Consider the following 24710-nt stretch of genomic DNA (forward strand, 5'->3'; position numbering starts at 1 on the left):
AGCTTCTTACAGCTCCCTGTCTTTGTTTTACAGCATCAAAACTGAAATGTGCCATTTTCAAGTCCACCGACGACACAAATTTAGGTGTGTTTTGGTGCGATGTTCAAGTGCAGATTCAGAGTTCACCTTAGTTAAGCTTTGCCCATGCACATGTTCTGGCTGGACCAACAGCAAGGATGTTGCTGTGCGGGAAAATGCAGGAAGAATTATCTTAGCTGGTTCAATCCCTATATTCACCACATTTATAACACTAACAGACAAGAAAAGAAGAAAAACATGTCGTTATTACTCTCATGACCCCAAATCCTTTTTTTCACTTTGAGAACTTGCACAACAGGCTTATGTCATCTTTAAAACACCTCCAGGCACTTATTTAGTTTAGATGTCATTACTGGGACATCCATTAGACGGAGAAATCGCTTCTCAGACATTTGCACATCTTTCAGTTTGATGTCACATTTAGATGTGAGAAAAGACGAGAAGCCGACAGTTCTTCACCACTGAAGGTCTGCTGGAATTGGCTAATTATTTTCTCCATTATTGTTCATTTTTAATGACAAAAAGAAAATAATTTTCAGTTTAAAAAAAGATTCAGTTTTTGTAGATTATGAAAATCAGCAGAGGGGATTGAAACCCCTGCGTTTCTATCAGGCTGAAAGATGGCAAAGTGCTCCTCTAAATGAATCTGTTATAATGTCGTTTGCATCGATTGGTTGCAGTAAACTATAAAACCCATATCTGCTATTATTCACTTAGTGATGAATAATTACTGATACACTAAATTTGCGATTCCCTAATGAACACACTCATATTGATGCAGGAGCAAACATTCGGCTGACATCTTTGACTTACAGTAAAACTTTCCAGAGACTTCCGTCTTAAACCACGTCTTCATTCATACATCGATTTACATTACGGGGACAAAATGGAAACACGTCCCTGCAGTTAAAGCAGCTTTTTGTCATCAAAGCATCTTCTGCTCATCTTTGGCCTTCAGTTCTTCTGGGTGCCCTCAGTATGCACCACAGGGAAGGAAAACACCCACAATCCCACAGGAGAGACTGACCTTGCGCAGTGTAAGGTGTGCTCATCGCTCGGTAACCAGTTTCATTACATGTTAATATTTTAAGTTTTCTGTAATTTGAACATTTTTAGAAAGAAAAACCTTTGGAAAAGAGCACCAACGTAACGCTTATGATGTGGACAGACAGAAACGAACATGATACCTGGAATGTTTCTGTTTTTGAAAATGCACAGAGGAAAACTTTAAAACATGCTTTCTGGGTAAAACTTCAATGTGCCACAAAGGGAAGATCTCCTTTTAATCTGCGTGCTACCTGCAGCCACGATTCCTTCTGAAGAGAATCAGCCATAGAAAGTATGACATATCTCAGAAATCGCTGTGAACAAAAATCAAGTTTGAATTTTTTATGAATAGTGTCCTGCACTCGTGGAGAAACAACGTGTACAAAGAAGCAGTCTGAACCCACTTCGAGGGCCTGTATACACACACACACACACACACACACACACACACACACACACACACACACACACACACGCTTTATTATCGACCCACAGCAATGTCCCTTTTGGGTTGGCACACACTTCTGACCGCTCTCTCTCTCTCAGCGTTGTGCAAACTGTCTGATGGAAGAACCTTCCCTCCTTACTGCTCGCGTCACTAAAAGCAGTACAGAGCTTGTTTGTGCCATCACCACCACCTGTCCACTCACCTGCCTGGCACCACCCCTTCCCTGCAGCTGAGCCAGGGACCACACCTCCGCCACAATATACAAGCTCAACACAGAGACTCTGGAAGTCAAAATGTCATTCATGATCTCTGGAGGTTTGAGTACGAGCCAGTATGAGCTGTGATGCTCCTGTAGAAACCACCACTTTATAAGATAAAAAATGATTGACAAAGACTCATCCCACATGTTTGATGTGGCAGATTGTTGTGCTGGGCGTCCTTTTTGATGCCACAGGGATTAGTGCCTCTTCCTGCTCCCAGAATCAAAGCTGATAGTTTTTGCTCCTTAGGTGAACGTGCAAACCATCACACGACGACATCGACCTCATTTTAACAACAAGTCTGTTTTTTGCAGTGTCACTGAAGAAGCGACACTACACACGATCCAAAAATCAAAACTGAAACCTCTCTGATTGGTTGATTGGCTGTTACCATGGAGAAACACACAAACACAAACACGTTCAAGCTAATATCGTGCAAGGCTGTGATAATAAACAGGATAACGTCTGGAAGTCACTGGATATGGAATCTGGGATTTGCAGTGCATTATGGGATGAGTAGTTCACTGTAAACAGTAATCATTCACACAGTCTTATTTTTGTTAGTTTGTTTTCCTTTATTTTTTGATCCAAATCAAATCGCTCATGTTTGACTTTGTTTTAAGGCTTCAAACTCTTCATATAGAAGAAGAGTTATAAATCCACCTGAGAAACAGGAGCTGTTGGAAAAAGTACTATAGTTTGAAGGTAACCTTTGTGTGGTTTCATTAAATATACCAAAGTTAATATACAGAAAAGAATCAGCTAAAAAAAAAACCATTTATTCCTGTATTCCTGCTGTCACACACCCTCCAGAGGTAGATTTGGGTGCAGCGGCACGGAGATCCCAACTAACGTTCATCTTTGTGTTTTTTATGCCTTTTTATTGTCTTCCTGATCTCCACTAATCTCGCCTGGACCCACAACACCATCGCCCTAGTGAGGGAGCGCCTCTGTGTCCTAAAGAAGAATAACCTGGAGCAGAAGCTGCTGCTGGCCCTCTGCCGCTCCTTAGTGGAGCGCGTCATCTCCTGCTGCCCGGTGTTTGGTAGGCAGGGGCCACAGGAAGGCTGCACAGACCGTAATTAACACCACCCAAAAAATCACTGGCTGCCCTCTGCCACCCCTGGAGGCCATCGCCAGATCCTTCTGCCTCAGGTAAGCCAGGCCCATCACATGTTTGACCTATTGCCCTCCGGTCGGTGCCTCAGGTTAATATTTTTAACCTGTCCTCTAATCTGCGCCTTTCTCTTATTTTGTGCATATTTCTCCTCTTTGTTATTATTCCTGCTTTCTACTATTTATATTTCATTCCACACAGTTGATGTGGAGCACCCAGGGCTATTCTGTTCTATTACATATGTTGTTGGAGTTACTTTTCCAGTAATTACATCGTTGGAAAACTGTGTTTGGACATCACGTCATGAATTGAAAAGATAGTAAGAATGAACCGGAGCCCCGGGATGGTCCCTCCTCACTAACTTAAAGCCGGATTGAGGATCTCAGGCATCAAATAGCTGTTTTACTCACAGCTGGTAGAGGGTGCTGTTCTGGTGAGTATTCAGATGCCATACATTAACTGGGTAGTGGGTTCATATTATGAAATGAGAAGTAGCTGCTGATGATTTAACAACAAATATAAACAACATAAGGAGGGCTTTATTGAGAAGAACTATTCTTAAAGGTGGTCAGAAACGTACGACGTTTAAAGCGAACTGTTCCTTTAAGATTGGAGCTTTTTGGCAGGCAGACAGATGGGGAAGCTCCTTTTAACATATGCTGAGGAACTCTGGCACCCTCTCTGCGTTTCAGGGCTAGAGATGAGGTTATGTAACTACGTAAACAAGTCAGCACACACGCTTTTTATTTCTCTCTCTCAGTTCAGTGCCTTGCTCAAGGGCAACAACAAGGCAGTTCACTGAGTTCAGTCTGTATTCACGTGTGCTTGAGGGCATTGGCGGAGCTGAAGCAAGTCTATTAATTGACAGAAGGTAAATGAGAACTGTTTAAGCTATTTAACCAACAGCAGTTTCCAGCCTCTGACACGCGAGGACGTTCCTGCAGGTTCATTTCACTGAAATCAGAACGTCTTCGTGTTTTAGACCGGATGAAGCAAACAATTTAAACGCAGTCATCTATGTCATCAAACAACAACTCAGTGAGTGGAAAAGCTGCTGGTGGGCTTTAAACAGAAGTTTCAGCCTTTCAAAAAGACAGAGAAGCTTTGTTCACGAGTGCGCCGGCTCCTCAGTCAAACCGCTCACAGCATGACGGCTAAACCCAGCAAATACTCTGACCTTGAATAACTGACACCTGATCGCTTTGTGTCTGGTTTTGGTTGAAAAATTGTTCCAAAATGAAAATTGTGCCCACGTCAGAGGATTTACATGCAGATACATGTTAGTAGCTTAAACATGATCCATGCATTCATCCTCTGCTGCACATTGGGGTTCGTGTGGTTGCTGGGCCAGCGTTCTCAGCTGCCCCGGGGCATATCGAGGCATTCCCGAGCCAGCTGAGAGACGTAATCTCTCCAGTGTGTCCTTGGATCCAGAGAGGACCCAGGATGTGTAACTGTTAGCCGGAGCCCTTAGCCCGCAGAATGCCAGAAACTGTCATATCTTATAAAAACAAAGCTTCAAATCAAACCAGACAGAGATGAAAGCACCACTGTTGACAAAGAGAGGAAATCTCGCTAAAACTCAGCTTAAAAAGGACATGAAAAGACCTAAATCAGTTGTGAATGCATGTCTCATTACTTGTGTCTATAACTCCCAGCTCCCTGCCCTTTGGTGCAAAACATCTGTGTTTTTTTGTAATTTCCTAAAACACTTGGAAGTAGGCACTCTCCTGGGAACTGTTTTCCCCTGCAGATTAATCCACCTTTGTGCGGTGGTCTAAGGCTCCTGAATGAAACAATACCTCATAACACTGTTGAAGCAGGGTCATCGCGAGGGAGGTGAAACAGGAGGGCCACAAAGAGGCAGAGGGTAACACAGCAGACGGGTTTCCAACAGCAGCTTCAAGTGTCATCCTCAATCTGCTCTGACACACACACACAGCATTAGATCACGAGTTCAGCTTCATGACAAAAGTGGGCAGCGTAAGCAGGCATGACGTGCAGAGGCGAACTGGCGCCAAAGCCGACATGGAGGGAGGAAGCGCAGGGAGACGGATGCACACAGTAGTGTGCAAAAACAGTCCGCTGTGAGGACGGAGAGCTACCCGACGCCATAAACCTGCACCTCCGCCCACCCGTCTGTCCAACCTGGAAATGAAGCCGGGATGCTCCACTCATCTGCTCACAAACAATGTGGAGGTGACGTTATTTTAGGAAAATGAAGACAGAGTAACATTACCAACAATTAAAACCTTGATGTTGAGAGGCTGTGTGGCCTTCTGTATACCTGACTCTGTCTCTACTGACTTTAGCTCATTACATAGTGAACTGAAGTTGGTAATGCCTCCTCCACTCAGCATCAGCCTCTAGGGCTGAAACATGAAGCTCCCTGGTGTCCTCTTCAGGGCTAGCTCCAAAAGCAACTCAGTCCCCACCAATGTTCCCTCTAAGCTGTGCGTGTGCGCAAATGCGCAAAAAATGTACCATGTGGACCAATCAAAAAATGACATGGCAACATGGCATTTAAATGTTTAGGGAGGGGGAAGTTTTAGGAGTGACGACGTGTTTGAGATGTGAGAGATTTGCTACGTTTAGCGCAAATCTTGTGTAGTTAGTGTGTAGTTAGTGTGTAGTTAGTGTGTAGTGTAGTCAGTAGTGTTGTTGTGTGTGTCAGAACAATGAGGCGACTGCTGAGTGTTACAGGTGTTACAGCAGTGACACATCTGCTGCTGTCAGGCCTGCAGGTATCAGGCTGTTGTTCTCCTTCATCTCATAGTGGACAGAAATTATTTTTGGAGTGGCACAAATAATTTGCGTGGCATCAGATTTGATGCAGAACAGCTGATTGTTCTGTAAATAGTTTGAAATGTTTATTTAAAAAAACGCCTTGGCTGCATTTTTAGGTAAACAGCTGCAAAACACTTAGTTTGCAAAACTCAGTAACTTTTTTGAAGAAGTAACTATGTAATTAATTGCCCAACATTGGTCTTTATATACTGTTACAGACTCTGTCCCAGACCACAGACTCATAATACAAGTCAGAGCTTTATAAAAAAAAAAAAGAAAGTTGTGTTTTCAAAATTGGAGTTATTTTTCCTTCCAATAGTGTTAACATGCTGCACAGGTCATGAACAAGATTTCTTTTCATTGTAAGTGGGCTGAAGCAGTTAATTAAAAGTAGTCTAACATAAATGCTGTAATTTGATTATTTTAATAAACATGTAACTTGGATGGATTCAATGCTGGCGTGACCACAGTGCACACGTAATGCAAGTACTTCCAATACTTAATGAACACTGTTAATGTGTCTTACATTAAATGTGGTAACTTCTGCAGGACCCCACAACTACAGAGACTTCGACAGCTGTGACAGGTGTGTTTGGTAGTAATATAAGGTACTCTAAAGACATTATATTGGTTAGTTTAAGGATAAGACCGAAACACAGGCTTTCATTGTGTCTTCCTGCTTCTGCAGTAATATGTATTCTACCAGTTTAAGCTGTTCTTTTCTTCTTATTTTTATCGTGCTGATAGTCTGTGTATAGACTGAGTCAGCTCTGAAGTCTTCTCTGCTTTCTGTGTTTTAGTGAAAGCAGCTGTTGTTAAAGATTTAGTAGTTCCAGGTCCAAGGTCTGTGAAGATTCTCAGTCATCCAGGTCCTCGTAGTCTAAGGAGCTTGCAAAGAAAAGCGTCTGGACTTCTTTGGGTTGCTTGAAGACATTTCACCTCTCATCCGAGAAGCTTCTTCAGTTCTAAGGTCAAATGGTGGAGAGTCCCAGATTTAAACCCCGTGGGAGTTTCCCCCCAAAGAGGGACAAAAGGACCCCCTGAAGATTCTCTACCTAATCACATGAGCCGAGGTGTGAAAACAGGCGTGGGTCACAATCAGCCAGGGTTTCGAGTGAGCTCATTGTGAAACCTAGCCCCACCCTATCATGTGATTTCCTGATCTCTCCAGCGTGTCCTTGGTCTACCCTGGGGTCTCCTTCCAGTATGGCTTGCCAAAAACACCTCACCTAGGAAGCGTCCAGGAGGCACCTTGGTTAGATGCTGAACCCCCTCCACCAGCTCTGTGTGGGGTGGAGGAGCGGCAGCTCTACTCTGAGCACCTCCTGAATATACAAGCTCCTCATCCTATCATTAAGGCTGTGTCCAGACACCAGCAAGCACCAGAGGAAGCTCATTTACTCTGCTGGCATCCATAAACTCACCGTTTCCGTCGTTACTCACAGCTCGTGGCCATTAGAGGGCGTGGCCTACCCACCAGGAAGTAGGCTGACCCTTTGCTGCCAAATCGTACACCTACCTATAGATGGGTTACTAGTCCCCTGGTGGTGGACCTGGATCACACATATATCCATTTTTCACACAGCACACAAAATAAAACCACCACAACAGATTCAGTATTAAATTTTTTCTTGTTTATTACAGGAGGCTTTTCTTTTATATACAGAGACATGTATTTGCAAAATACTAAAAAGTATTTCAACTCAAAGTACTAAAAAGTATATATATATTTATATATATTCATATTATAATTATAATTGTAAATATTATTGTCTCTAAAACACCAGGGTGGGGTCACTGAGGCACGGCTTTCGCCTCCTTTACACCGAGGTTTCACCGGCGAGTACCACTGAAGTCAGAGGAAAACGTTGTAACTTATTATGTTTTGGGGTTTTGTGTTTTTAGAAAATGACACAACTGTGATGGACACTGTTCCAATTTGGACTTTAAAAGTTGTGCTCATTACGTTGCTATTTCTTAATTTCCGTATATATTCAAGCCTTAAATTTCAGGAGTTACAAGGTTTTAACCCTCCAGCTATAAAGTTTAATGTTTTCCAGCGAAAGCACTAAAACTACTTGTATCATGAAACCTCTTATCGTCAACTTAGTGAAGCATATTTTCCAACTTCTACTATTTGTGGCCTCATTTTATCCCAAAGGTGGCAATAAGAGAAATGTTCCTGTTTTTCTCGTGTGGAATAAAAGAGGATTCGAGAGGTGTCAGAAAGGGAAATATTCAAACTCCCCCCCTTTCCTAAGAAAAAGGCAACTTTCTCAAGATATGAGGTTTCTTTGGGACTGATATGACACTGGAAATCTGCAAACCAGTTCGCCACCCGCTGTGAAACCAGTGACGGTGTAAATGGGACGACTGTGGTTTAAGCAGTGAGAAGATGCCTGGAAAAACCAAACCCATGACGGCGGGAAAAATAATAATAATAAAAAAAACCCAAAAGCATCATTTTTATTATCCTCATACTGTAAATAAGATACAACATCACTCACTGCCTGTTTACACAACCGTTGTATTGCATTTATCACACAGTTAATAGTAAGAATAGCAATAATAGAGAACAATGAAACCTCTGGTTTTCTGTGCATTTCCTCCGTGTGGGTGTTTGTCGTTTTGTTTCGAGGATGATGAAGCAGCTTTTGGTTTTCAAACAGGGGAAGAAGGCAAAAAGGAGCAGAGATTCTCAGTTTGTGTTTTAAACACCCCCCTCCCTTCATAAAATGGACTCTTCCAAACCCCTCAGTAGCACCACATGGTCTGACCCACAGCTTGGAGCAAAGATGGTGTTTAATTTGCTCAGACTTTGAACAGTTTATCATATCAGAGCAGGAAAAATCATAAAGCAGACAGATTTTTGTTCTGTTTTTCATTCTGAGTGCTCAAACATTTTGGAGGTTATTTAGAAGGCTTTGTTACTTTCCCTTGTACAGACTGTTCAGGGACAAAGCTGCTCTTTGTTTTGCTGCTGTAATTGCTTCATTGTTTGTTTCAGGTGAACAAACTTCTGAGCAGCCAACTGTCCCAGTGATTGGAGTAAGTGTTTGAATGTGTTTTTGTGCTCAGTGCAAACCAAAGTCTGAGGTCCAGATTCACTGAAGCAACACTCTGACAAAAGCTTGTGCAGTTTTCTTTTTTCCACTGCAGCAAATACTGAATATCAGTTTGAGAGAGCTGGATATGTCAGGATGAGGTTGCCAAGCAGTACCCACCAAGTAATATCACCCTGGAGCTGTAGACTGGCACAAACTACAACACTGTTAACAGGATGCCTCCAGTAGTAAACCCCGGAGGTTTGAGCTTTCAAGAAGCTTCTCAAAGCATAAAAACGGATTTGTCTCAAAGCTGGGCCTCCTGTTTTACTGATGAATCCTAAATCCTAAATGAACTATTTCTAATTACCTTTGTAAACTTGAACTGAAACGTCCATGATCAGGGGCAACAACTAGAGTATGTTTCTTGTAAACTCTTGAGGCTTTGCCATTCCCTGGCTGTCCTTGTAAATACGAATATGCTTTGAGTGACTCACCTGGTTAAATAAAGGCTGCACTGTCTCACTACAAAGACAGCTCAACTTCGTCTGATATCTCTCGAGCACAGTATTGATGTTTTACATGCATTGTGTTGATAGCTTTAGGTAATTTTGGAAGGATTTAAACAATCTTTGAAAACGGGATTCAAGACTTCATGAGCAGATCTCTGTTTGAAATCTAAGTAGACTAATGCCAATAACTGAGCCTTTAATTTGATGACTGTTCTTTTGCTGATATCTTTACTGACCTGGAAACACTCTGAAGAAAGTCCGTTTTTCTTTCTGGTCCTCTGAAAGGGTTCAAGCCAGCTCTAAGAAAATCACCGTCCTCTTTTAAAGTTCTAGTGAAGCTGTCTTTGTTCCAAATTTGGTAGTGAGTGTACAGGTCTACTGGAAATTTGATCTATAAGCTCAGTAAACGGTTTACTTATCCTTTATGATCACAGCCGCTAGTTTCAAGTCTTACAGATTAAAACATGATCTTCATTTTATAATTGATAGTCCTGTTAGAAAACCAGATTTTTGCTGTCAGAGACCTAAGACGTCAGGCTTGGAGACCAGCCAGGTTGCTACAGGAAAATTTGCATTCTTTTGCACAGAGTTCACCCAACATCTCCAGGTGAACTCAATTTCAAAGAGGTATACGCTGTTGGACTAAAAACTTTACTGCAATTGCTTTGGTTGCTAGAAGATTGCAGGGCGATCGTGGCTCAAGAGTTGGGAGTTTGCCTTGTAATCGGAAGGTTGCCGGTTCGAGCCCCAGCTTGGACAGTCTCGGTTGTTGTGTGCTTGGGCAAGACACTTCACCCGTTGCCTACTGGTGGTGGTCAGAAGGCCCGGTGGCGCCAGTGTCCGGCAGCCTCGCCTCTGTCAGTGCGCCCCAGGGTGGCTGTGGCTACAATGTAGCTGCCATCACCAATGTGTGTGTGGATGGGTGGATGACTGATTGTGTAAAGCACTTTGAGGTCCTTAGGGACTAGTAAAGCGCTATACAAATACAGGCCATTTACCAAGATGGCCACAAGTTCCCACAGTCTTGGTTTCATTACTGCTTGTGAGTAGTTGGCAAGTGTTAGTGGACGTATTTCATGCAAAGTATGAGCAACCAAAGCAATCACAGGGTGCGGCAACTTAAACTGCTTAAAAGTTTCCTGATGAATTTATTTCTCTCACTCGCTTATTGAACAAAACATGGTGTTCATTTAGAAAACTGTGGCCCTATTAGAGTGAAACAGTCAGATCAGCATACAGGTTAGTGAGGGCCTAATCCTGCTTGCCTGCCTCAAGACATTTCAAAAACTTAAGATGGACAAGCCTTCCTGCTTGAAACTTGAAAAATGAGACTTGGCAAGCCAGTAAGGGATTTCATGTTCATCTTTTATATGCAGTTTATGGGAATTAAACAGCTGGATGTTTTCTTATTCAGGTGTCTCCATTTTAACATCTCAGTATGGAATTACATGCCAGCATGTGCTCTGCTGACAACACTGCACGCTTTTCCCTGCAGACATTAGTGAATCTGGACCTTTTTGACAGTTAAACGTGACGTCAGCCTGTTAGCTCTCTGTGCTGTTTGTTCGATAGGTTATGAGGAAGAGTCACAGCAGTGATGGAGGGGAGGGGACTGTGGAGACTGTGTTAATGATCAAAAACCATAAGAATCAATTCATCAACCAACCAAACATGAAACCAGTCAAGAAATCAGAAAAATCAACTGGCTCATCAATCAGTCAAGCATATTATCAATCAACCAATGGTAAAGCATGGCTTGGAGTGATGGGGTTCATGTGTAGCAGGCACACTCTGGGTCTATTGCTACTGAAAACAGCCCTTCAGCACAACTGCAACCTGAAATATTATTATTATTATTAAATACGCCTCGCAGCACAGTTCAGCAGTGAATTAGTATTTACCTAGTTTATATCGTTATCTATTCTCAATAGAATCTAGTAGAAATAGAGTCCAGACGGTGCCAGTAAAATTTTTTTCTACTTTTTTTCCTTTTTAAAATTAGTCTAGGAAAGCGTTTAGTAAAGATCCCTTGGGTGACCACAACGACAGAGACAGAGAGAGAGGTTGTTTGAAATATTGAAGCAGACTGAACAAATGCTGTACACGCACACTTTGACACTTCGTCTTAATAAAAACAAGCGGTAACGCTGCTTCACGTCGGCTTCGTGCCACTGTATGGACCCGTGTGTCTGTAAGTCCACAGTAACGCCATCAGTGCTGCATCCGGCTAATCAGATTCCACCAAATGCTCAAAGTGTTAGTGTGGGATTTTTCCCTTTAATCCACAGACACATACAGTGAGAAAAAGCATCTGTGAAGTCAAGCGTTACTCAAGAAGTCAGTTAAAAGGTATCTGCAAACCGTTATTGCTTGACGCGGTTTGTGTTTGTTTTGTTAGGTTTTTTTTTTTTTGTTTCTCTGTGCAAAATAGATAAAGAGCCGTCTCGCTCGACCTCCTCTCCTCCTCCAGCCAAAATGCAAAAATAATTATCATAAAAAAGATAAATAAAAATAAAGCAATTGACCTGAAAATCTTCCCAAAAAGTAGATGAATAAATAAATAAATAAATAAATGAAGCAGTGTTTTGGTTTTGAAGAGTTGATTTTTCAATCATTGGGGGAAAAAAATGACATCAGCAAAGTCTTCAATGTGCTGAATATAAAATCTGCACCTAGAAAAATGGGCACACCTATTTCACCACAGAAGGTTCATTTTGAATTGTTTGATATTTTCAGTAAAAACTAAAGCTATAAATTCTCCACGTAGGAGTCAGAATTCACCAATTTATCTCCTCACACTGAAATGAAATGCTTCATTTGGAGAAAGAATGAAGCAGAAAAGCTTTCAGTGTCCTGGATAAACCCGAAATGTATAATCATTGAACAACTGGGATAAAAAAATGAAAGATGTTATTTATGGTTTATGGATTAATCTGAAGCTGTAAATAGTTCATATATTTTGGCAGCTGAACGTCCAGCACCACAGAGAGCTCTGTGGTCTTCTAGCTCCATAGGGGGCGGTGTTGAGCTCATCCAGAGTGAACTGGGCAGTAAAACAAAAATTTTAAATTTTCGAGGAAAAAATTTTCTTCCCGAAGTTTGCATGTTTTTTTTCGGTAGAAGGGCTCAAGACAATGAGTGGAGTTCGATTTTTTTTTTTTTTACAGGTTTCTATTGTAGTAGAATCTCTTTCTGTGATTATCAGAGATTCACAACTTCACCACATAGGAACTTCTGACGGGGTTTCTGCTGCCATGGCGGGAGGACGTTCCATCCCAATTGCTTAAGTAATCAGCACCCATTAGCAGCATGCTAGTGTTTAATGTGCAAAACCGGCTTAACTGTGAGAAAAACCGAACATAAGTGTTGTTTTGATTAATCTCAGACATGCTGTTGATGCTGGATTTATGAAAAGTAATATAGATGTTTTTGAATAGAAGCAGGTGGAAGTCATTAACTTAGCTGTTTAGCTCCATTCACCCTTTTTCACTAAAGACAGTCTTGCCAGCGCCCCCTTCTGGATCTCTGACTGAATTGCAACCAAATTCCGATAAAATTTGGTTAATGGGAAGCAAAATGTGTGTGAATTACTGAGCCTCATTTACATGAAATGTATCTCCGCAGGGAGGCGTGTGACCTCTTGCGTTATTCATTGACAGTACCAAGAGTATTCATACTTCTGTCACACTGACAGCTAGTCAGGAACAAAATACTAAAACTTTGGCAAAGTAACAGAGTTTCATTGCCTTTTGTGCAGTCTCTGGTTTCTTCAATGTTGTCATATTGCTGTTGAGTTTTCAAGATAAGGTTGTTCCAGGACACTGGTGATGGTCAAACACGAGAGTCAGCGTGGCCTTTTAAGCTTTTCATGAAACCAAATGGGGAGAAATCCTGATGCAGATGTGCTGAGCTGATTGTCGCTCTGTAGTCAGAGCTGGCTGACACCACCAGGACCTTAAAGCCGGTTTGTGCCGAGCCGAACTCAGACCAGACAGATGCTGAATGACAGCGGGTGATTTGTCATAAAAGTTGACAATGTTCAGTTTGTACAGAGACATCAAATGCTCTTAGGAAAAGAAAAAAAATGAAAGGAGGCATTTATGGCATTAAAATAGGCTAACAGGTGTCCTGCATGAATCTCAGTGTTCTGCGCTTGTTATTGCTGTCTTGCTTCCTTTTGAATTGATCTTTTACTTCTGACCTGTGGTCATTTTTGTATGTTTTTTTAACCTCTTTGTTCAGATGTTTTTATTTTGCTTTTTGATTCTTTCTATGAAGCGCTTTGTAATATTGTTAGGAAAAAGCTATATAAAATCTACGACTATTATTATTATTACCATCATCATTATTTTTATTACATGTCTTTGTTCAGTTGTTAAAAAGCAAAGACTAGTGGTTTGCTGCATGCTTAAACCTATTTTGAATTTGTGCTAGGCTGGTGTTAAACCAGCAGTCTGATGCTTTTACTAAACTGAATAATAAAAAAAAGAGTAAATTCACCTGCAGTCTTGACTATTTTTGGCATAGGAGAATAACACTACAGTTGACAAGCCTCTTATTTTCCTTCCACCCAGGCAGGTGTTTTTCAAAGCATTCCATAAAACTTATTCCTAAATCATGCATCCTTAATCAATGAAAGCCAGTAAGCTTCATTTTTCTCCCCACTCAGTGTGGTGACAGTGAAATAGGACTCTTCTGCTTCATGTTATAGGGAAGTGAAGCCGGAATATCTAACATGACTTTTAGACAAATCACCCACAAGCCAACAAACTGCCGAGTATGAGGGCGTCCACCACTGGGCAAAGATGCGTGTTAGAAGAGTTTGGGACCGTGTAGAAAATCTCATTGTGCACTTGTGTCATTTTTTTGGTGTTATCGCAAAAAGTTTTGAGAAGAAAAATAATGAAATCCCAGGCTCTTCTACACTGTGCCTTCGCCCAGGTGCGGTAAAGCGAGAGCAGGTGCAAACTCAAAAAGTGCAAAACTGCCAACAAAAACAGATGAAGATTCAGGTTGTTGAGATTTTTTTTTCCTGACCGCACCTTCTCCTCTCATCTATTACAACATAGTAGTTCAGCCACTTTTTCATAGCTAGTGCCACTCCGAAGTCAAAAGAGAGACCGCTAACTGGTTTTCTTCAACTTACTCTAAAAAATATAAAAAATAGTAATAATTGTACCGCTATTAAAAGACTGGTAACATCAACAACGTACTTTTACTACGAAAACATTGTTTTGAAATCACGTTGTCATTATTTTCCCTCCTCTCTCGAGTGTCAGTCAGAACGCCACCGACCCTTAACGTGTTGAGAAACACCGCCGTCACTCTTACAAGAAAACATACTCTGAGAATATTGATCAACTGTGGGAAGGCACAAACTCCCCAGGCCAAAAAATGATGGATACATTTGTGATATAGTTGCTCTGCCCCCTCTGACCACCTGTAGCTTTGGTGAAAGGTCATTGTTCTAAACTCCCGGTTCTGGTTGACCCAAGAGTAGGTTTTCCTTTACTGTCTATTACTCCAACAAAGGCAGAGTTGACCTGACAGACAGGGTTACCCTCTCTGTTTTGCAGTTGCTTTGCTTCCTTTCAGGAAACTCCCAAAACACTTTCTCCAGGGAACAGGAAATGACATTAAAGGTAGTAATTCTTCCATGTTGCAGGCTCCTCATAGTTCTTCATAGCTTCTTTCTGCTGCCGCTTCAGCGTTCTCAGCTATGGTACATCCAGTAAACAAAAGAATAAACAGGCCAACCTCAAATGAGAAAATCCTCATTTGTTAATTTTTTTTTTGCTTTTCTGTTCCTGCTATGGCGTCATTTCCTGCTGTCTGTCATGGGTGATTTCTGACTGTGATTGTTCACTTTGTTCGCTGCCCGCAGTGTCGGCAACAGTTTCTGTCTTGACAGCGAGCGGTTGAAAGATCTCGGATGTGGCCCGTGTTACGCTGTCATATGAAGGTGGAGATGAGGTGGAGGAAATCGTCTCTGAGCGCTCGATCCCTAACATGCTTGAGCCGTAGTTTTCTCTCATCATGGTAGCAATCAGCCCTTCTTTCTCAGGCGCATCCTCCCCAAACACTACTTCACCTCCTTGTTCACCTTCACCTCCCGCATGCCGAGGTGTGGTGATCTGGCGGTACATGTAGGAGGCGGCCTTCAGCTGTCGCCTCACAAGGTGTCTGCGGTAACACCTCTGGATGATGGTGGCGGAGACTTCTTCCTGCTTGCGCCTCAAAGTTGTAGTTATGGGTTCATAAGAGATCTTGGACGGGTTCGCCATCATGAACTTCTCCTCCATCTGCTGCTTGAGGGCATCCATCTCTCCTGACTCGCCCAGGACACGCTTGGTAAAGGCAAACAGGATGTCCAGGCAGTGGATTTTGTCTCCACTGACCATGGGCAGGTCCATGGAGATCAGTTTGATCTTGTTAGGCTTGGCGATGCGCAGCGGCTCTAGCAGCGAGTCAGCAAAGTCGGACAGCTTGGAGTACTCGATAAACTGCGTGGCCTCCGGGTCGAACTTCTCCCAGACCTCGTAGAACATCTCGAAGTCGTCTTCGCTGAGGGGTTCAGTGCTTTCCTCAGTGGCAACACTGAAGTTCTCCAGGATGATGGCGATATACATGTTTACCACAATCAGAAAGGAGATGATAATGTAGGTGACAAAGAAGGTGATGCCCACTGATGGGTTCCCACAGTTCCCCCTGACGGTGGTGCCAGTGTGGGGGATGTTGGCATCGCACTCCTCAGGGGAGTTGTTGAGAATGGGATTGAGAAGGCTGTCCCATCCTGCAGAGGTGGTGATCTGAAACAAGCAGATCATGCTGTTCCCAAACGTCTCAAAGTTGAACATGTCATCGATCCCCCCCTGCCGTTTCACGTAGGCAAAGTTGGCCATACCAAAGATGGCGTAGATGAACATGACAAGGAACAGGAGAAGTCCAATGTTAAAGAGAGCAGGAAGGGACATCATGAGGGCAAACAGTAACGTCCGGATTCCTTTAGCGCCTCTGATGAGGCGCAGAATTCGTCCAATACGAGCCAGTCGGATCACTCTGAACAGTGTGGGTGACACAAAGTACTTTTCAATGATATCAGCAAGCACGATCCCTGAAAACAAAAAGCAACAAAGATGTAAGTCACACCACTTATATGCATTTATAGAAACTTGCAACTCCTGGGTGAGCTTCTAATTTGATTTGTTTCTTGTTTTAGGTCTGTGAAACAAAGAATTGTGTTTTGTTTTTATTCATTATCCACTTCTATCACTTGTTTCTCTGATAATGTCTCTGGTTGGAAAAGGTTACCAGTTTTTGTTGGGAGTAAGAGTGAAACGACATGTTTGATCCCCCCTTTTTATGTGAATGTGCTCAGATCCTGAAGTAGAAATCTTGGGTTCAATTTGATTACAACAATCATGACACCGCTTATGTCTGACTTCAGTCAAGCCAGCTAATGTAAAGAAAGTCTGACTATGTTGAACACGCACCCTTCTGGTATCTGTGGGATGCACCAATACAGTTTCTGGACACAGGGTGCTAACTAAGCTTGCCAGTGTTAGCTGACAGCGTAGTACGTCATCCTGAAGCCTCAGTCACACAGGCCTATAGACTGTTCCCCAATGAGTTGGTGAGTGGTTGCTGGATACTGCAGCGTGTTATCTACCACAAGAAGGTTGTAGCACCAAAAACCTGTTTCTTATTGCTTTGGTTGCTCCAGGCTCCAACTTGTCAGCAGTTACTTACTAGGACTGGGCGATATATTGAGTTAAAAAAAAAATGGATATATTTTTATTCGAGATATAAGATGTGACAATATTGTTTATATCGATATAGTCTATGTTACGTTATAATTATACTTGTGGAGCCGCAAGTTTGCCTCTCTTTCGTCCACTTTTGTCTCTATGCAACGTTACTCGGCCTCGCCTGTCCTTCACTGAACACAACTCCCCCATAGCTTCACCTGCAGGCAATGACAAGATGGACACGGCAAATCTCTGTTAACGAGTTACCGTGGATCGCCTTGTGCGTGGGGCTGGATGGCGTCAACGTGTTAGCGAGCTAACCGTGCTAATGAGCTAACCGTGCTAACGAGCTAACCGTGCTAACAAGCTAGCCCACAGGGGCTGCATGGCCTAAAATCCTTTCATTTTCTCACAAATTGACAGCACGCCTTATGTATGAATTCTGGTTGTGCTTACTGACCGTGAACCGGTTTTATATGGTACACGGCGCTCAGCAATCTGTCAAAAAATGTTTTAGTATGACTTTGGTAAGCTACGCTTGATGGATTGTTGGAGCATTACGGCTACTGTAGTCTGGAGCCTCACGGAGGCTGATAATTTATTTTTGAGTAATTTCTTCATGTACATCTACGCTGTGTGTTAATAAAAGTGCCTGTGTGACATCTGGGACACAGCTTTGACTAAGAGCTCTCTTTTTGTTCTTACCTTATAGCTTAAAAAAAATTGAGATATATATTGTATATCGCCATCAAGCTAAAAAATATCGAGATATGAATTTTGGGTCATATCGCCCAGTCCTATTACTTACCAACCAACCAGCAACTAATGCTGAGTAAATATCATATATATGTTTGTGACCAATGTCACTTGGTGAGACATTTCCTGCAACTACTGGCCAGCTTGTTGGGGAACACATATTTTTCCTTAGTGACCAGTGGTACCATGGAGTCATTGGCCAGTCCTTTACCATACATGACTGGGGCCTAATATGGTCACTTCTGGCTCTAAAGAGATGTCCATAAAGTGGAGTGATCATCATCCAGTCTTTGACATTAGATGGGCATGCCCATCGTTTATACACTATAATTTTAAAAGTGGTCATTCCATCTATCACATGGTCTTAGCTATTAGTCACTGGTTCTACCTGCAGTGCCTAATTTAGATAATTTTGGCTTAAATATAACAATTAATAAAAAGCAGTGATACTTGAAAAGGAACTGTTTTCTGATGTACCAAACTAAGAATTGATTACCTCCAGACTATTGAATTTTCTTTAATGTGTTGGCATTCCTGTGAGTTACATCATCTAAAAGCTCTCAGTTTGGCTCTCTCAGTGTTTATGTGGCAGGTCTGCTGTGATTACAACTTGACTAATTGGATCTGGAGAGCTGAGGCGTCTTTTCCCACTAACAGCAAGTCAAACGCTGTAATTCATCCGTCTTTTCCTTGTTATCGGAGAGGGAAACACACACACACACACACACACACACACACACACACACACACACACACACACACACACACACACACACACACACACACAAATACTGTTTTCTTTCATTCACCTCCCTGTGTAAGTTATAGGTGATGGAAGGAAGGAGTGGAGGGAGTCGAGAGGGAATCACCATCACATCGTACATCAACTCAGCTTATGCCCTCCATCCTAACATCTCTCTCTCACACACACAGACGCAGAACAGACGCAATCATGTTTGATTTGTCTTCAGGGACCGCCCTGTGGCAGCTCCGATTGCTGCTGTTACCTTCACCTCCCCCATGCAGCCTCGCCTCAGCGTGCACACTAACACACACACAGACACACACTTAATTACACACATACACCCAATCTTGTCAGGCGAACAGGAGCAGCAGCGCACGCGACGTATGAACACTGATAGCTGAATTAACTGCTTGGGATACTCTGTGCTGTCCCTGCAGACTGCCTGTCATGTGTGTTATTGTGTGTATGTGTGTGTGTGTGTGTGTGTAATTGTAACATGACCGCACAAGACCTTGGTGCAGGTTAAACATAAAGGCCAACCACATGGTCACTTTGGTGACAGATAACTGTCAGGCAGACGTCCCATTGTTTTCTGCTGCCACAGCTGATGGCTGACCCACATGTGTACACATGCGGGGTATCATGAGCTCCACACACACACAAAGCCTTATGTCAGCTGTAAGTTATGTGAAACAGCAGTATATAAGTTTGACACATGTCATGTCTGATAATGAAGGAAAGCAAGATGATTTGTTTAATCTTTCCTTTCAGCTTGTATTTTGGTCAAAATGATTTTAAACTAAGTTTAGAACAAAAGAAGAACTTTGAAATACTGCCTCACAGTTTCAGTATTGTAGTTTAATCACCAGCAGTTTTAAAAAAAAAACCTTAAGAAAACATTTTAGTTTCCTAGAAACTATTTCCTTAAAGTTAGCTACGATGAATGAGCAGCTCTTTGTTGAGTACCGGTAATGTCAGAGGTAAGTGAAATGTCTCCTTAATTCAAAATTTCTTAGAAAAAAACTCTTAGAAGTTGATTCGTCAAAAATGTGACAGATTTTAGTCACTTTATTTTAGAGGAAACTTTGCACATCAGTCCTTCTGCTGCACCGCATTTAAAATAAAGTTGTCTTTATTTTGCTCCAGTTGGAGATCCTTATCTTTAAACCTTACCGATATCTAAACACGTAATAAAAGTTTTTTTTACCATGCTGTTAACTTACTTTTTAACGCTGTGAATCTGAGCATTTTCATAAAATAAAGCCTGCCTCAAGAGGCCATTATTGGAACTGCAATTATTATTTTTCAATAGATCAACACAATGTACAACTTTCTAGGAAGCTTTGGTTTATACTTTGATTTATGTCTGTGTTTGAAATACTCTGCACTCACAAGACACTGCTCTTTTTTTCTTTCTGTTATTAAAATGAACTGAATGTGCCTGTGCTTAACACTGCAGATTTTGTGTGAAACTAACCGCACCTGTGAGCACTGTTTATGGATTTGGGGACCATCTGCTTTTTACCCCGTTTAGTAAATCTGGCTCAAAATCTTTTTGAAGCCGAACTCACCCACGATGGAGAGAATGACCACCACGAAGTCGAAGATGTTCCAGCCAACGGTGAAGAAGTAGCAACGCAGCGCCATGATCTTGATCAGGCACTCGGCAGTGAAGAAGATGATGAAGGCCAGGTTGATGTTGTTCAGGATCTTCTCCATCTGAGGCGGCTGCTCGTCCGTCTCCACCATCATGGTGATCATGTTGAAGAGGATCAGCACCATGATGATGATGTCGAACGCTTGCTTCCCAACCAGGTCGAAGAAGAAGCCCTGCAGAGCGTTCTAAGAAGCAAGAATGTTCGGTTAGCCGATAAACCCCCATTTAGTGTTTCTGTCTTTGCTAAGCCACGTCAGGTTGTTTATAAGCCAGTCATTAAAGACGCCAATCAAAGTGCTGTACAGCAGACATTTACAGGCTTCGCTGCCACAAAGGCAGATGCAGAATTTTTTGCCACTTAATTCAACAACTTTCTGTCCAGACGAGAATAATCTGTTCTCTAATTTGAGACTTCAATTTTAATCTGACACTTTCATGCGCCGAGCTTCTTTAATATGCTGCACAGGGTTGTGACAGACATTCATGCAAGGGACACCTTAGCCTTCAGTCACACTAAAGCAGGAAAAACTGGTAGCTGGAGAGTGATTGTATTCACTTTTTGGTTGCCCAAAAGTTTAGAGTTCTGAGAGGTTGCAGAAGAGAGAGGCAACCTGACTGGGATCCCTCTCAAAGAGCTCGGCGAAGGTTTGCAATTAATCGCCATCCTCTCAACAAGACAACCAGCCTGGCATGGTGACTCAGTCAGAGAGAGTGTGTGCCAGTGAGGTGAACATGAGGTCCGAAGGTTTGTCGCAGGTAATTTACTGCAAATGATGCTAAACGTAACAGCAAAAAGCACATCTTATTTTCATTTTATACTGCCACGTTTGTTTGTTGTACTTGTTAAGTTAATATTTTATTTCCATTTGATTTTCTTATTCTTTACCAGCTACTTTGTTCTCTCCCTTATAGAGACATTTAACTCTAACAAATTCTCGAGAATCTCATTTCTAATTGAGTAATTCTACTTTGGGGATTCTATTCTGTCTATTGTATTCTGAGAGTTATTCTGCTTTAATAAGTTATCGTATTATTCTGTTATTAGATGCTTTTCTTGCTGCTATAACAGGAAAGCGACCATTTAATTATTCAGTTTTAAGAAGAATAATGGACTTTGAGAGGACATGGAACCTGCAGGCTGATTAATGATGCTGAGACGCTCCTGTAAGCTGAACCTGGACTGAAAAAGACCTTCAGATGAGGTGCGTTTTTAGATCTGAAGACTGTTGGAGAGGGTCGATGACCCGATCTGGAGGGGGAGAGTTCAAGTGTCTCAGAGCGTGGTTCTTGGGACTGCTGACAGCTGCTGCTCAGCTGATGTAAATAAAACAGCCTGCGATTTAAAAGTGTACCAGCTCAGACATATACTCAGGGGGACGCCCATATTTGTGCTTATGTGTATCATGTATGTTTTTGAAACAAATCCTAAATTTGACTTATTGTTCTTATTGTGTTTACATGCACCAATAAGGAGTCTAACACCTTTCTACACTTACATTTCTACAAAAGTAAAGGACTGAAGGAATCTCTGTACGTGTGCATGGTTGGGGCGTGAGAACGTGGAGAATTTGTCATCCGTCGCCTTCTTTACTTTGATGTTAGTAAACAGCTGGAGCGTGACACAGCAGCAAGATTCATGCAGTTCTGCTGTAATGTGAGCAATGATGACCTTTGTGCAGGATAAACATCAAGACTGCCCGGATGGCCATCCTGCTGACAGATAACTGTCAGGCAGACATTAGATATATTAGCTCACTGCATAGTTTTATATTTTTATCTTTATGCTTCTCAGGCAAGTTACAAGAAACTCCACTATATGAATTTTATAAATATCAGAAGAAAATGTTTTAAAACTTGAATCTTACTTTAAATTAATTAGAAGTTTACAAAATAGAAGTTTTTAGATTGCTTTTTAAACTCAACATCAACTGCTGTTGAGCCCCGGCCACAGTTTAGCTAATGATTAGTGATTAAAAAGAAAACCTTGACAAAAACACTTGATTTCATGTTGTTCAATTTCCACAAAAACTCTTTCTTTTCCTAGAAATGTAAGAGGTTAGATGTATAATACAAACATAATTACTGCATAGTTTGGTACTGATTACTTGAAATGGAAAGTGTGGTTGTGGCTACATTTATTATGCACCCACTAACGTAGCAGTTAACTGAAAAAAAAAAGGCTCATAAACTATCAGTTTCCTAGAAAGGCTCGTCTAAATTCTTGGAGCAGTAGAAGCTGATCTTCAGGTGAATTTTGAGGTACATACAGAGGTATACTATAGGTGTATATCATAACATCTCTTATCAGGTATAAAGGGCATGTTGTGCGTCACTGTGAAGTACACTCATATTAATGGTCCAGATCTTTTTAAGTAAACAGATTCTTCAGTGAGAGGCTGCTCTGTTTTCTGATATGCTGGTAAGTCAAAAATTCCTCTGAAGGCCAGTCGATAAACTGAAGATGACATACATGTCTTACTACAGCTACATCTCTCATACACTTTCCCAACAACGCTTCCTGCACATTTCAGATGTTCACAGGACGTAATCTCTAATCTATTGAACAGTTGGGTTCATATGTTGTTTGCACAGTGGCACAATTTTTCTAATTTTGCTTAAAAAAACTCTTAAAAAAATGAAAATCTGAACTTGGATCACTATGATGTGATCCAAGTTCAGATTTCATTTTTTTAATACTTGGATGAAACTCCTTTGCATTTAATGACAGCCTGAAGTCTAGAAACTGTGACCATCACCAGAAGCTGTGGGTCTTTGTGGGTCTTAACTGGGCAAACATTGTCTCGAGTTGAGATCAGGAGACTGACTTTGCCATTTAAGAAGATCCCATTTCTGATTTCTCCTCAATTTCTCTTATCCTGAGAAACTGCCGTTTTTTCTCTTCCCATCATTCTGGGACAAATTCATCTTCGGTCTTTAGGTTTTTTTTTCTTTCTTTCTTGTCTCTTTCAGATGTTTTCTGTCGAAGCCTAATCAGACCTTGCTGAGTGTAACCAGTGGTTTGCATCTTTTATTATGTTTTTTTTTTTTAAATTGAAGACTTTGATTATGGCTCTCGTACGTTCTTTAGAGTTTTCGTGATTCAGTTAGATGTTGTCAAATTGTTTTTCTTAACTAAGGAAAGAATTCTGTGATCATCCACTTCTCTTGTCCTTTAGGGCATTTTGGTACTGTTGAGCTGGTCAGTGCATTCATCATTTTTAAGACTGTTTGTTGAGCCACTCTTAAAAGTTTGACTCGTCTTGCTTTGTCTTTCCAGCCTAACGATGGCATCGCTCACTTCCATCGACATCTTTCACGGCCTGATATTTAAATTTAAAGTGAAAAGCTATAAAATACAAACTTAACGCTTTGATACTTCACTGGCCACAGGACTGCTGGCCAGTCAATTATCCAGTTAATTCACACTGTGTGTGAAAATGTCTGTAATTCCTAATCAGTTAAAGCAACACTTTTGTGAAACCCCTCAAATTAAAGCTGAAAGAATCCACTGTGGTGGTGTACAGAGGAAAAGTGAAATCTAATAACTAACCTAACTATTGTGTTTGCAGCCAAATATTAATTGAAAAAAAGCAAAAGTGGTCAAAATTAATTTTAGATCATCATTGGAATGATTACATACATATTTAAAGGTAGTTTCCTCCATTCAGCTTCGACTTCTACAAAGTTAACTTTAACATACTTAATAAACTGTTAATTAAAACTGAGTGTTCAAAATCTGTTTGAATAGAAACAATACCAATGAAACCATTTCTGGACGTATCATGTAGAACTGAATCTGTTTTTAAGGTGGACGTGCTGTGTGTCGGTACCATCGGTCTGGGAATGGGCTTCTGAGGTTTTTTGGAGCCGAGTTTCTTCATGGCGTTGTAATACTTCTTCTGCTCCTCGGTCATGAAGATGTCCTGTCCTCCTAAGTAAACAAACCAAGCAACATCTATGTTATTTTATAAGACTTAAGGTTGCCATCTAATGTTCTTACAAAGAACCTGCAAACCTGTTAATATATATTCAGACGCTTTTGCTTTGATTTAAAATGCGAAGCTGTAGAAAGTAAACGTGCGTTTCCTGTGCCATGTGTGACGCTGGTGTCAGCCGTGGTACTTATCTTTCTCTTCTGCTGGTTGAAGTTGTCGATGATGACACCGATGAACAGGTTGAGGGTGAAGAAGGAGCCAAAGATGATGAAGATGACAAAGTACAGGTACATGTATAGATTGATCTCCTTGATAGGCTGCTCCTCCACCTGTTCAGGGAACACACGGATCTGTTTCTGAGTTTCAGTTTGACTGTATTCAATGTTTGTTCCACCTTTAATCCTGTTCACATCTGACATTTTAAAGACATTATCAGTTATTAACACGACATCATATCAATCTGTTTAGATTTCTTTTTCATTGAACTTTAATTTGACCCTTTTTTGTTTCCAGTCCTAATCGAGCGCCAACATCCACAGAAGAAAACTAAAGATGACGCTGAAGTGGCGAAACCTGCAGTTCCTCTAATGTCCAGAGGAGGTGCTAAAAGTGATG

The 24710-nt window shown here is 41.5% G+C and overlaps 3 protein-coding genes across 3 annotated transcripts in view; 1 reads left to right on the forward strand and 2 right to left on the reverse strand.

Moving 5' to 3' along the window:
- Positions 1-24710, forward strand: part of LOC113029618 (uncharacterized) — a 430622-nt gene that overhangs the window by 21148 nt on the left and 384764 nt on the right. The window lies entirely within an intron of this gene.
- On the reverse strand, positions 7311-24074 carry LOC145431097 (sodium channel protein type 5 subunit alpha-like). Its single transcript, XM_080306435.1, has 3 exons — positions 23991-24074; positions 20075-20345; positions 7311-16368 (listed from the first exon to the last, which is right to left on the reverse strand). The coding sequence occupies exons 1-3, from the start codon at positions 24072-24074 to the stop codon at positions 15065-15067; spliced, it is 1659 nt and encodes a 552-aa protein (XP_080162561.1). The 3' UTR covers positions 7311-15064.
- The window catches only part of LOC113029605 (sodium channel protein type 5 subunit alpha-like), a 105546-nt gene continuing 104008 nt past the window's right edge, over positions 23173-24710 (reverse strand). Inside the window, exon 19 of the mRNA XM_080306823.1 lies at positions 23173-24424. Coding sequence (XP_080162949.1) covers positions 24179-24424 — 246 coding nt within the window. The 3' untranslated portion in view covers positions 23173-24178. The remainder of the gene's footprint in view (positions 24425-24710) is intronic.

The sequence above is a fragment of the Astatotilapia calliptera genome, chromosome 9, assembly GCF_964374335.1.
Source record: "Astatotilapia calliptera chromosome 9, fAstCal68.1, whole genome shotgun sequence".
In the NCBI taxonomy this organism is placed as follows: Eukaryota; Metazoa; Chordata; class Actinopteri; order Cichliformes; family Cichlidae; genus Astatotilapia; species Astatotilapia calliptera.

Excerpts from the sequence above, each read along its gene's own strand:
- LOC145431097 (XM_080306435.1), bottom strand. The coding sequence starts at position 24,074 with ATGACCGAGGAGCAGAAGAAGTATTACAACGCCATGAAGAAACTCGGC. Across the intron at positions 20,346-23,990 it reads AGCCCATTCCCAGACCGATG|AACGCTCTGCAGGGCTTCTT; the intron begins GTACCGACACAC and ends CTTGCTTCTTAG. Across the intron at positions 16,369-20,074 it reads GGTCATTCTCTCCATCGTGG|GGATCGTGCTTGCTGATATC; the intron begins GTGAGTTCGGCT and ends TTTTGTTTTCAG.